At 40.7% G+C, this 13,770-nt stretch overlaps 2 protein-coding genes across 4 annotated transcripts; one reads left to right on the top strand and one right to left on the bottom strand.

The window, feature by feature from the left end:
* Positions 1–507: 507 nt before the first annotated feature.
* Positions 508–4,650, bottom strand: TSR3 (TSR3 ribosome maturation factor). Its single transcript, XM_054843047.1, has 6 exons — positions 4,518–4,650; positions 4,188–4,404; positions 3,195–3,388; positions 2,251–2,421; positions 844–907; positions 508–768 (listed from the first exon to the last, which is right to left on the bottom strand). Exons 1-6 carry the CDS (start codon positions 4,612–4,614, stop codon positions 621–623), a joined length of 891 nt encoding a protein of 296 aa, XP_054699022.1. The 5' UTR covers positions 4,615–4,650; the 3' UTR covers positions 508–620.
* GNPTG (N-acetylglucosamine-1-phosphate transferase subunit gamma) lies at positions 3,802–13,724 on the top strand. Of its 3 annotated transcripts, none has more exons than XM_054843034.1 (11): positions 3,802–3,891; positions 4,826–4,880; positions 5,152–5,219; positions 7,275–7,329; positions 7,443–7,526; positions 8,551–8,644; positions 10,180–10,294; positions 10,870–10,952; positions 11,213–11,341; positions 12,092–12,173; positions 13,237–13,724. In XM_054843034.1, the coding sequence occupies exons 2-11, from the start codon at positions 4,849–4,851 to the stop codon at positions 13,359–13,361; spliced, it is 867 nt and encodes a 288-aa protein (XP_054699009.1). In that variant the 5' UTR covers positions 3,802–3,891; positions 4,826–4,848; the 3' UTR covers positions 13,362–13,724. The 3 variants fall into 3 exon arrangements, with proteins under 3 accessions (XP_054699009.1, XP_054699008.1, XP_054699007.1); XM_054843033.1 differs by lacking the exon at positions 3,802–3,891 and adding an exon at positions 4,634–4,732; XM_054843032.1 differs by lacking the exons at positions 3,802–3,891; positions 11,213–11,341 and adding an exon at positions 4,639–4,732.
* The last annotated feature ends 46 nt before the right edge of the window (positions 13,725–13,770 follow it).

Here is a 13,770-nt window from a genome sequence, read left to right as displayed (position 1 = left end):
AAATAAAAAATAGCATGCAAAGTTACTGAAAAGACATACTGAGATGTTAATGCAGTTCCAGGAAGCACTTTTTCCTTTTAAGCTTTGGTAGTCAGCTTGCCTTAAACTAGATGAAGTAGTTGAAATACATGTGGCAGGTTTAAGCCTGCAAAAAGTCAGAGGCTCCTTATGTGGGGGGTACTGTGAGCAGGGCAGTAACTCAGTCGTGCTTACTGGCTGAAATACAGACCAGAAGTTAGAAGGGTTTACTTAATGTACTATTAGGTAAAAATAATCCCTATAAACCACTTTCCAGGTGATGCCTATTGATTAGAATACATTTTTTAACTTGTAACTAAGTTTCAGGTTCTTAACATAACTGTTTATGTAATGCTAATTATTATCTAAAACCTAAGTAACTTACAGCCTTTATGTGCATAAATAGACCTATAAACCCACATCAGCCTGAGATTCACCTAAAGGCAGGCATTTTCTAAGCACCAAGTTACAGGTGAACAAGCCACACTCTTAACTGTTCACAAGAAAATTTCTTTATACAAGATGTTACAACTTCTTGGGATTGTTGGGAGGGGTTTTTTTATGTTCTTGTGATATATAGGGGGTTTTTGTTGGGTTTTTTTTTACTTTTCAAATAGTTGATTTATTGGCTGTTGTTGCGGCAACTTAACAGTACCATCATCTTCTGGACTGCTCTCATCACTGCTTTCAGTGGCATCATCTGGAGTGCTTGTGCTGTCCTCCTCAGATTCTTCATTACTTTGTGCTAGTCTGGAAACATTTTTCAGGATTATAAAAGCAAAGCACCTTACAATAAGGAAAATAATATTTAAATTAATTTGTTACCCTGGTGAATTGATTGGTCTGTTGGGATTAGAAAATTCTCTTCCTGAGTCAACATCAAATGGATCTGGAAAAAGAAGGAAAAAATACATACATTGATGAAGAAAGCATATTTTAATGGTCTGCTTTCATTTTAAGAGACTATTATTGGCAGGGAGGGGAAGGCATAGGAGGTTTGGTTCATCTGATAAATTTACCACAGTTGTTTGGTCAGAAACCAGGGGAGGTAAGAAACAACTGTCATGTCCTGCCCCCCATTCTAGTCTTTTCTGCACGCCCCCCAAGGGGTTCAGTAGCTCTTTAGAGACACTTGGACCGTACACTTAGGTTTCTAAGGCTTTTGGTAAGAAAACACAGATGTTCTCACAATGGTTTAGTTCTAAAAAGGCTATCTAGTTAGCTCATGTCTACTGAGAAGGGAGGTGTGGCTGTCCAGCTCTTGCTGAGTAAGGGTAGAGCTAGATTTGCTTTGGCTTACACAGCTGGGGAGAACTGTTACCTCAGAAAAGTCAAACAAGGCATTGATGGCTTTGGTACTACAGGCCATCCCGAAAATACACGGGAGTGTGAATGGAAGTCTGCTTAATTTGGCATAATAATGTTGCCCCTTAAGAACTATGTTGTTTAATGTAACAGTTTTTAGGCTTCCACCAAACAACAGGGTGATTTCATTCAGCCTGGCATGTTGTGGCAAAGAGATCAAAGCTCAGAGAAACTAAAGACTGTCTACCTTCTCCTTACTCCTATTTTTATGGGACTTAACTACTGTGAAAGGAAAACAGTAATTAGGAGCATCTCTCTTCATATGTTCTTAATCATTTGATTTGGCTTTTTTTTTTGTGCTGTCTTGAATGAGACCAAGCACTTACCTGTTAATATAGCCTGAAATACTGGGACACCAGTTAGTTACTGGAAGAAGTTGGGAATAAACTACTCTACTTATTATAAGCTATTTTCATTATCTTTATAGGTCTAATTTTAAACATCTTGATTAGGTTTATGTATAACTAATGTGCTGTCAGACTGTATACCTATTTCTCTTACAGTCCTGAATTTCTACTCTTTTTACTCATACTCTGCTTTTAACATCTCTTTATAAAATGAGGAAGCATCATACTTGCTTTTTACTCCCTAGTTCTTCAATATCCTTAAGTTAATCAGGGTAGCTGCTCCACAGTTCAGCTGTGAATACAATACTATATGCATTAAATTGCTTCAGTCATTTTCATCTTTTTGAGTTGGAAAAAACAGGCAAACTTGCTTATAAGAAGAATACACAGTATAAAGACAGAGCAACACATCTCAACAAAGCTCTTCTACCTTGCCAATATTTTCATGAGATTAAAGGAAAAGTGTGTGAGGAAACTAGTTAGGAAAAGGGGAGTGTGGTGTGTCTGTATTTTTTCTTACCTATTTCGTCTTCTGTTTCTTGGACATTGGCTAAAAACTCCCTTTCAACTCTCAGCACTTCTTCCTGGCAATGACAGGCTGCATATTTTTCCAAGAGATTTTTGTTCAAATCAATAAATGTCTTACCCCATTTAAATTTCCTTAGAAGAATGGTGGCTAGGTCTGGGAATCCTAAAACAGAAAATAAAAGATCATTTTTCTTTTCCAGTGTGAGGTTTCACTCAGCTTACAGGTTTCAGTGCATACCTATGTATCACTACAATAGTGAGATGCTTGCCAGCATTTTTTTTTTTTTTTTAGGGATTCAGACTTTTTAAAATATTAAAAATCTTTTCAAGTTTAACTTGAAATATCTGAATCCAAGAGAAGTTCATAGTCTTTTAGTGAGTGTTACATAAAAATATTCTGTACAGGTCATGAATGAGTCTAGCTCCCACAGTCCTTCAGTGGGAGAGCAGTTGTACATACGGTGTTTTCAGAAGGTAAGATTTGTCTGCAGTATAGCAGAGCATGTCTCTTCAGTTGTCAAGAAAGTTCTGTGACTAGTTTGGAAAACCTCACAAGAGGAGGCAATTTCTTTTGTTCTTAACCAGAACCCACCCTATTAACAGACGGCGTTACCTCTCATTAAGACAGAGGTGCCTAAGGATTCACGCTTTGGCTTTTTTTAACAGTTTTTCTGACATGAAGTGCCATCCTGACAAAGCCAGGATCATCAGTTTGTGTGTCCTGTTTAGTAGCTGGTGTGAACACCCCACAGATACCTTGACGCTACCAGATACAAGTAGTTGGGAGAAAGCTAGACAATGAGATTCCAAACTCAACAAAGTGATGACCAGTGGGACAGCATTACGGTGTATCCTATTGCAGATCATCTCTTCTGATTAATTAAGGATGTAAGAATTGCTGGTAGCATATTTGACATCAGACATATCACAGCCTACCAACAATGCAAAAAGCTGCAGCGAAAGCTTCCACGCAGGACAGCTTGCATGGGCGACCGTAGTTCACAGGATTTGCAGCCACCAGGTAAGGCAGCAGCCGCAGGTGGCTTCCTCTCATTCTCTTAAATGGAGTTTCTTCTAACTTGGCCCAGGAGCAATCGATGACTGCAATTCCACTCTGAGCAATGACATGTCTGAAAAATGAAACATAACGGTATTTGAAAAATTGTTACCATTGTATTGATAAAATAAGTTAAATAAATAAATTACAATTGCCACTTTATAGTGGCAACAGATTTGCATACTGTCCCCCCTTCTGTCAATCAAAAAAGCGTATGTTTTACAATGATCTAAAATGTAGATGCAATGGGCATGAATAACAATGTGCTTTTCCTCCAAACATGCAGGTGGCAAAAAAGGTTCATCCATACATTTCAAACTGAAAGTGAAAAATTCTAGGTTTAAAAATGTGACAGAAGACTGTGGTTAATAGTAGTGTTCACATTCTTAAAAGTACACCAGAGTTCAGATTTAGGTTCTCCGCTAGCTTCTAAAGTCTAATCTTTTCTCTGAGTAAATACATCTTTATATTCTGCAGGCACATTTGAAGAAAACTCTCCACATTTCCCTCACATAAGTGTTCTAGTTCCTGGACTGTGTTGCCTAGTCGAAGAACTTGCATATGGAATCACAAAAGGTACAGTAGCTACCGGCCCGTGATTCTGAACAAATTAACCTACAAACCATGTACTTCGATTCCTCATTGGGGTCTACAGCTGCCTTTTTCACCTGATACCAGCTGTGTAAAAATGTTAAGCCTGATATAATGAAATTGCTCTGTTTCTCATGTTCATACATCAATGTACTACTGTAACAGGGAGGTCAGATTTATTCTGCAGCACAGTTTTGGCCACGAATCAGCAGATCAAATGTTCTCCCTATATACCCCCGCTACAACATCGGAACCGAGCGCTCCTCCCCACCGGCCCTTACCTGTCGGCTGCAGAGACGTACTCGGTAGCCAGCGGGCTGAGGACGAGGCCCGGGAACCGCTGGCGGAGGCGCAGGGGTCGGAGCAGCCCTTTTCGGGCCAGTTTCCTCCCGGTGCATTTCTTGGGATCGCAGTGTCCGAGCTCCCACATGGCGAGCGGGCATGGGAACTTCGCCTCAGGCGGGGGCCCCTCCGCGGCCCCCTCGCCCTCCAGGCAGGCTGAAAACAGCAGGCGTGCGTTAGTGCCCGGCAGGATCCGCGGTGTCCCGTCCCCCCGGCCCAGGCCCGGCCGCGCCGCCGCCCGGCCCGGAGGCCGCGGCACACTCCCGCACCTTTCAGCGCGGCCGCCGCTTCCTCCGCGAAGGTGTCGAGGCTGCGAGGGCCCCGCCGGCCGCCCTTCCGCGGGGCACCGCGCCGGCCGCGCTCCATGGTGCCGCGGCTGGGCTGGGCGGAGCGGCTGCCCCGTGGCCCCGCGCCCTTCCGTTTCCAGCGGAAGAGGCGATGGCGGCCGCCCGGTTGCTGCTGGCGGCGCTGGGCGCGGCGCTGGGTGAGCGCGGGGGCAGGCGGGGGGCGAGCGGGGGCGTCGGGGGGGTCGGTCCGCCCGCCCGCCCGCCGCAGCCAACTGCTCTCTGCTCGGCAGGTCTCTTCGCCTCGGCGGGGAAGATGAAGATCGTGGAGGAGCCGAACACGTTCGGGTACGTGGCCGCCCGCTCACCGTGTCCCGTCACCCTCCCGGGTCCGGGTTCATATGCCGCTCCGCCCGCTCCAGCCCGTTCCCGTTCCCCCTCACCCCCCGGGGAAAGGGCGGTTCTGCGGCTCTGCTGGCCGGGCCGCGCCGCAGGCAGGGATCGGCGATCCCCGCGTCCTGCGTGGCTGTGGGTGCTGGGACACCCCGGCAGGGCGGGGTGCAGCCATCGCCAGGTGCTCACCTCCGCCTTAAATGTTTACCTGTCCTTCTTTCAAAAGGTTGAATAACCCATTCTTGCCTCAGACAAATAGGCTGCAGCCAAAGATGTCCCCGTCTGCTATATCAGGTATGTGCAAGCGTTCCCTTTTTTGTACTGTTTCCATCATTTAGTGACAGTCACTCGTGAAATAGTCTACCTTGACTTTACACAGACAAATTGTCATTTTATGAGCGTCATGGAAAATAAGCATGGGCAAATGTATTTTATTGTGCTTCTGAAAGGTTAAAACCTAGATTAACCTCTCTGGTGTTCCATGTCCCACTGCTGTTTGGACTGCTTTTGTCACAGTGCTATCCATATGTTTCATTCCGCGGTTCTGAGGTTTTTCTTCTTGAAACAATGCCTATGACATCCTTGAGATTGTCATATAAAAGTCATCCCATCATCTGATAGTACTTAATACCCAAAAATTGTTTTAAAAAGAAGTCGTAAGAGTGGTCTTGGAACAAGTCAGAGAGGCTTGGTTTCACACACCGGGGTGCTGCAGTATAAATCCCCAGCTTTAGCAAAATAAACAGGAATCTAAAAAACTTTAGACCATGTACAGAGGAGAGTAGGTCAAACAAACACTGAATGCAGGGATTAAGCAAAAGGAGACAACTGATCTCTTGCTAACCTTAGGCACAGACTTAAACCTTGTTCAGGTTCAATAAAGGCATTTTGGTTTGGCAACATTGAACGGGTTATGCTTAATGTCTTCTGTCATGTTTTGTAAGCCCAAATCAAATCTATAAATTATGCATGCAAAAAGTGAAATAGTTAGAAATGGGATTAGTAATAGTTAGAGTGCTGAATGGAAAGATGCCAAAAGTAGCAGGAAAAAAGTTAAAAGGACAGTGCATGAGAAATACTTCTTTCCTGGATGTGGGAACTTATGCGTAGCCAGAAATTGGGAGTGTCTATGGAACTAGGGCATGGAACCCTGTCTTGGCACAGTTATTTCTTTAGCATGGAAACCTTCCATGTTCTTTTCTTTTACAAGACAGCTGAAGTAATAGTTCCTATAATTTCTCTTTTAGAGCATCAGCCCAGAAATGGAGGCATGAGTTTAATGTATTCCTCAGGGACATTAAAATTTTCTTTTCTTCCTCTGTGGGGAGAGCATCCTGATCACCAAGGCACAGATCACATGTAGTAGAAGGGCAAACCCTTGGGCCAAGTGTATGAGAATCTGTAGAATGAAGTGCAAGATCATACAGTCAGAAAAATCACCTGGGACAGAGAACCTGCCTGTATCGCAGTGGTGAGGGCGTGATCCTGGTGGTCTGATCTTTGTTTCTTGGATTGCTAGTCTAGATCTTTGGGAAAAGTACATAGGCAATCCTGGCAGTGGGGAATTAGAATCCAAGATGGGGTTTTATTTTATTTGCTTTGTAATCTCATTTCTTCTCCTTTCCTCACAAATATTTAATCATTCCATGCAAAATTACCTTAAACAAGGGACACTGAAATACCCCTGTAGCACATAGTTCAGAACTTTTGGCCCTTTTTTGAAAGACAAGTTACCTGTCTTGGGTTCCTTTGACAGCAAGGCTGGAATGGTCAGTTCTACAAGAGTAGAATTGTAACTGCTGACCTGTCTGACAGTAAAAGGTTTATCTTGTTGAATATGAACTGGGTCAGACCGCGGAGGACAACTGTGAAAAGGACTATCTAGTTAGAGAATCTCAGTGAAACTTAAATATGCAGCACTGCCGACGTTCTGAACAAATGGGCTTTAGTAGTATAAATGTGAGGAGTTTGGGTGACTTTGGGAACAGGCAGCTGCCAAGCAAGAATTCGAGTGATTTCAGTGTTAGACTTTGGCAAGATCTGTGCCGATGATTGCACTTACGGATCTGGCCTCCAAACATCTGTTTGGATACAGGTTTCTTATTTCTGTCGTAGAAGGAAGCTTATCTGTTTCACTGAGTATTGAAGATGAAAAATGTTAAAGATCATGATGCAAACCGATATAGTGCTAGTGGGAACTTAGTGATCCGTATGGAGGATACAAATTTCCTTATGTACAGCAGAAAACTAAATTTGTCACATAGTCCTTGCAGTTTTCTCACCACTGTAACTAGCTTCAATTTAACCAAAACATTATTCTTCCTTGATGTCATTTTGTGGTGTTTTTAGGCCCTGCGCATCTCTTTAGGCTTGCTGGCAAGTGTTTCAGTTTTGTGGAATCCACGTGAGTACTGGATTTGGATATTTTATTCTATATATTTATTAGGAACGAACTAGTTTTTTATTTCAGTCTGAAACATTTCTTTTCTTTTATTTTCTTTTTTTTTTCCTTTTAAGGTACAAGTATGAGTTTTGTCCTTTCCATAATGTCACTCAGCATGAGCAGACTTTTCGATGGAATGCCTACAGTGGGATTTTAGGGTGAGCCTTTTAGACCTTTAAGTTTTACCTATGCTGTTAGCAGACCATTTTATAGATTGTCAAATAGGAGGCAGTTTTAAAATAAAGATTCTTTCATCAGTCAACTTAGGTCACTGTAGTTCCCAAAGTGTTATGCATAAAAATACCTCGTCTTGAAAAATTCAGATTTTTTTTTTTGTTGTTGATAAATACTAACCTGTTTTACCTGGAGGCTGATTAATAACCAGTGCCAACTGCAGGTGTGATATGCTCATGTGAGAAATTCAATAGTGTACAACTACAGCTTATATTAACAAAGATTTGTCTGTTAACTATTTTCACTTCGAGTTGAATATAACCTTACGAAATCAAATGAGTGCTTTATGCCTAGTGGTTGTGTTACATGTATTAAATAGAAGGCAATAAAAGACTCGCTGTAGACCCAAAAAAGGATCCTAAAGTATTCAAAGACCCCAGAGTATCCAAATCATAAGACCTAAACCAAATTTAATTACAAACCAGAGCACTACTTTAAAATTACTGCTTTTCTAAATATTTCGTATATAGATGTCTTCTTTTTTCTTATGCGCACAATAATTAATGAGCCAATGTGAGAGGAAAAGGCTACATCAAGATGCTGAGAGTATCACTGGCTTTAGGACTAGCAGAAGTAGAGACTGGTTTTTGTAGGTGTTCTCACCAGCACTAAAAATCCTGCAAACAATCTGAGTTGCACAGGGTGCTTGGCATCATGGAATTTGTTGTGGGATTGATCTATAAGCTGTATTTTATTGGATTTAAACAGATTTGTAAGTGCAAATGGTTTACAAACTGAAAGCTGATCCAAAACCGTGCTCTCAAAGTAATGTTGATGTGCCCTATATAGCAGCCTGGATAACAAACTACACTGTCTATAAGTCTTGGCTGTAAGAAATTGAAAAGGCAATACTAACACAACAAAAATGAAGTCTTTTGTTTTTCTTCCTGAGCGTTCACCTTTTTCTTTCCAGTAACTTAAAATAAAACGATGGCCTGTTGTTTTCAGAATCTGGCACGAATGGGAAATTGCCAACAACACATTTGTTGGAATGTGGATGAGGGAAGGAGACTCATGTGAAACTAAGAGCAGACAGACAAAGGTAAATAACCTGGGCTATGCTAATTCAGACCAGCATGATTCTACACACACTCATGGCACTCTACAGACTGAAACATTCCTACCTTGAAGAAGTCATCATTTAAGATGTGATATAAAACATAAAGATGAATTCCTGTAGGAGCTAGGTGAATGGATGGAGGAGGGAAGCTAAAATCAGGATAAAATTTGGAAGAAGTTTACTTATGTATTCTCATTGGTTACTTTTAACTCTTTTTTTGCCTTGATAGAGTGGAATATTCTGGTATTATTACTACTGTAGAAGCATACAGTGCTTTGTAATTTGTGGTAGGAAAAATAAGAGCTATTTGTTGAATTCAAGATGCCAGCCTATTGTGCTAAGAACATCCAGGGAAAAGGAGGGAAAACAGGCAGTTAACAACAGCATGCTGAGAAGCTAAGTAAGGTGTTATAACAAGAGCAGAGGGCATGCAAGGAGAATTAAGGAAGGAATCAAAATATATGGGAGTGGCAGAGGAACCAAATCCAGAGAAAAAGATTCTGCTGTGAGTACATTTTAAAGAAAAAGTAAAAATTCTTCTTTTACGGAGCAGTTAAAATGTTCCTTTTCACATTCAAACAGTCTCTGTGCCAAGTAACTATTCAACTGGAAGGATAAGGAAGGGTGTCTGAGACTTGCCCAGTGTGTGGCACGTGATTTGCACATGTCCTTTATCCTTTTATTCATTAACATTTTTTTTTCCACCTTCCATTTCAGTGCGTTACACAGAATGAATTAAACTGGTGACGTAGATTGCTATCGTGAAGAAGAGTTAAAGATACCGCATAGTTCAGAACAGGCTGCTTTTCGTGTAGAAGATGCTTAGCTTTTACAATGATGGGTGACAACGCAGGACTTAACAGAGAGGGATATATATAGTTGGAATAATAACTAATGTGAAGATGGGATAAGGGACAAAGTATCTTGGCCAAGGTGAAAATATTCTGGACTGTAATGGAGGGGCGTTGTCAACATCTTTATCTCCCATAGGGGCTGCAGAAAGAATTACTATTCTTGTACAGCCTTTAATATTGTGATTCAAATCTTTCACTGGCATTTAGTTTTGAACAGACAGAAAATACTGGTGCTGCAAGTTTAAAGATGAAAACAAATTTCTACAGGCTAGATGTGTATTGTTGTCTTTATTCAGCACATTGGTCAGAACTAAAACTTAAGTGAATTATGCTTATGTCAGGTGAGGTTCTAAAGGGTGTCCTATTCACCCTCCTTTTTACTGTCATTCTTGCTGGAAATACAGTGCTTGGGAGTCCAAGGAACAGCGATAGGTGGGGGGATCATTTCCCTTTAGAGGAAGCCATTTTCACATTTGATAAAATAATTTGAAGATGTGCTTGCTATTATTATTTTTCTGTGGGTGACAGCACCAGAAGCTTTGACATGACAGCGTGTACAGAAATGCATCTGCTAGCACTGGAAGACAGTGAATTGATCATCAGTGCTGATCCTGTTTCACGTGGAAGTGTTTCACTCATCTTTGGTTTTTTACTGATATTTAGGTTCATCTTGTTTGTGGAAAGAGCAATAAATTGGCTTATGTGTCTGAGCCAACTACTTGTGTTTACTCTCTCACATTTGAGACTCCTCTTGTGTGCCATCCCCACTCTCTTTTAGGTAAGAGTTAGAAAATCATGTGTGTGTGAAGCAGCTGGCATATTATGTCAGGCTCAGAGTGTAAATTTTTAGGTTTTTTGAGTTTGTAACTTGATGTAAATGAGTATTAAATGTAAGATATAATATGAGTTTATTGGTGTTTTAAATAGTATTTTAAATACCATTATAACAGATAGGTATTTCTCAAATAAATTCTCATTGTTAGTATAGACCCAGTGAGTGATTTTTTTTTCTTTTCTTGGACTGGTCATAGGACTCAGCCCTGTAGTATCTGCTCGTTTACTTACATTAAAAAAAAGAGAGAGCTCAGTTAGAATTACATTCGACAAGGAAATATGAGGCCTTTTAGCTGGAAATACGAGAAAAAAAAATGGTTGGTGGCATTCTCCAGAAACGTTAAATGTGTGAAGCAGAATTTGAGTTTAGCCCCAACTCTAGAAAGCAGCAGAGACTATGTGCTGTATAGAAACATTGGGTTCTTAAAACAAATATGCTTGCATACTACTAAAGGAGCATTTAAGTAATGCAGGACAGTGCTGTTGGTTTTTACATGGTTTGACTTCCATATTTTTCAGTTTATCCAACTCTGACTGAAGCACTACAGAGGAAGTGGGATGAAGCAGAGCAGCTTCTGTATGATGAACTAATAACCGACCAGGTTTGTTCGTTTCTTCCTACTCTATTTGGTAAAGAACAATTACTGTCAAACAGCCAAACCTGGCTTCTGCAGTTTCTCCTTTTGGAATGGATGCATTTATTCTGCAGTTGGCAAATAGTAACTTTTGTGCTCTGTAACTGCTGTGTCAGCTGGTAATTGTAATGTTTTCTACAGAGGAATTGGAATGGCCAGTGCAAATTGCAAGCAGAGATGAGAGTCGGGTGGATTGATCTATTGTCTTTTGGAAACTTTCTTTTTAGGGATACAAAAAATTACTGAAAGAGATTTTTGAGGAAGCAGGACTTCTAAAAGCAACAGAAGAAAAGGAAGTTGAGAAACAGAATAAGAAAATAAGTCTGGAATTTGAAACAGTGGAGAAGTGCAGTAAGGTATAGAGTGTAATATTTACAATGTGGAATTAAATTGCCACCTTTTTACTGTATGACAGTATCAGTGGGACAGCATTGTGTAAATACTCTTTGGGTTCAGCTGAAATCTGTTCATGGGATTGTCTTTTCCATGTCTCTGTATGTAACAGTCTGCGTACAGAGTGATTTGATATCTTTATTCTAGCCCTTAAGTCAAAACCAAGCCAGCACAACTGAACACCAAAGAAGATGGGGGGGTGTGCAGGAATTAGTGTAGACACTTGGGTTATGAACACTGTGTAGGTACTCTTTCTGGGGAATATCAGTCTGGAAATAGGAGGGAATTACTAGTGAAAATAAATGTGTAACCAGCCTTGGGAATGTTGACACTTGTCTCTGCGGATAATTGCCCAGACTTGTGTCAGAATGTGTTGGCTGTTACACAAGCAAAAGGCAGAATGATTTATGCGTGTCCATTTCTGAATGACTTCCATATACGTGAACAGTGCTGCAGCAGAATGGGAATGGGGAATATAGAGGTAGGAGGTGTGCTCAGCCTAAAAGAGTGCAAGCTGAACATCAGAGAAAGGGCCTGGAAGGGAATTAATTCATTATAATGCAGAGAAGAAGGTGCTGTTGTCATTTTATTGAAAATGTAGCAAAGACAAAACACCACGTAGTAATTCCTGAATATAACCAAATAAACTGTGGTTAAGCCGAATATACTTTTGGGGAGTGGGAGAGCCATTTTAAATGTATTTTGTTCCTTAGGAATACAAGCAACTTTCTGAAGAAATGAAAAAACTTCGAGATTTATTAAGTCAGCACGGTATTGCATACAAAGGAAATTCTGGTGAGTTTTTTAGTATTGTTCTTTTTCAGTATTGTCTATTCAGAGTGTGAATACCCAAATGTTGTTTCTGGTTACAGCAAGGATTAAATAATTTGTCACATGGAGGTAAAATTCAGTAGAGAAAGTTTTTAATAAGTACTTAAGTCTTGATTCCTGTGCAAGAGGACTTACTTTGCCCCTAAAATATGTTGAAAACTTGAAATTTTAGCTTACAGAAAAATTTTGACTGCTGTCGTAATTGAAGTTTGTCTCCAGTACTTAAGGTGGCAAAGCAAAAGGAAATTGGTGTTACAGCTGTCATAGCACATAAGCATCTTTTCAGAAACTCTGCTTTCTGCATAGTGAATCAGAAGGCCTGACTTCTTCAAGAACACTTGAAATGTATTCCCTTATCTGCTTGGATTGTTTTTATCCTTTCTTAGTCACCTTTTGTTCCTCTTTTTGATTTGTAAGTACCATATCACATGCAGTTTTTCAAAGGAAGAACTCTTTGGTGCAGGCTATGAAGAAGCAAGGCTGATCTGGATTAATTCCGGACAAATTGGGTTTTGGTTTTGTTGTGGTGGTTTTTTTGTCCCACCCTGCATTCTTCCAGTCCATTGTGCCCATTATTACATTATTTGTCTAAGGAGGATTTAATTTACCTGAATATATATATACACCTTTTATGTTCAGAATTGGCACCTCATGAAAACAATGAGCCTTTGAGCTAATTAAATTAGTTTAAAATTAGTGTCATAACTTACTTTTTTTTTCCCTCTGTTTTGAGAAACTTTCTTCTCTTTTTTTAAATTGGTGACTTTCTTTTCTAGGGAAAACTCATATTAGAATTTTTGTAAAACATATTATCTGCATGTTTAAACTGTTAACTATGTAACTTGCACAGTATTTCTGCCCATTTGGTAGTTAATTTAATTATTGCAGGTTAGAACCGTATAACGAAAAGCAGAATTCACAGCTTACTCTAGATGACTTACTTCAAAACTATTTAGTGAATTCTGTGACAAAATTGTTTTGGTGTTTGAAAGCAGAAATAACTGATGTCTTGAACTAAATATCGCAGCTGAAAATACCAGTGTTGAACACATAAGTTACAAACCGGGAACTGCGGTGGCAACGGTTCGGAATGGGTCAAAGGACGACGAGCACCTGCATGGCGATACAGGAACGTGGAATGACGCCGTATGAAGAAGCTTGGGTGGTAACAAGTTCACACGGAACGCCAAGCAAGTTGGATGTGTGTTGTGGTGCTGAGATGATTTACCTTCTGCAAGTGTTCTTGACTTTCCGAATTTCTGCCCAAAAGCAAAGGGAACGCAATGGAGCGAGGGCTCGCCGTTACTGAGGACAGCGGGCCAGTTCCTGAGATTTGTAAAACTTCTTTGCTGAGGCTGGTGTTGGGCACAGATTTACAGATTCTGCGTCTCCAGTCCCAGATTTGTTAGTATCTTTGATCAAGCGTGGTAACCGGTGGTGTGAACACAAAATAGTTCTTCGAGACCAATGCTGTAAAATGTGGTATGAAAGGCAGTAAGTACAACATCAAGAACATGTTGTGTGAGCTGTATGTTAAAACGTTTTCTGCGCAGACCTTCCC

Source organism: Grus americana, chromosome 15, assembly GCF_028858705.1.
Source record: "Grus americana isolate bGruAme1 chromosome 15, bGruAme1.mat, whole genome shotgun sequence".
Classification (NCBI taxonomy): domain Eukaryota; kingdom Metazoa; phylum Chordata; class Aves; order Gruiformes; family Gruidae; genus Grus; species Grus americana.
This window is presented reverse-complemented; position numbering and strand designations above follow the sequence as displayed.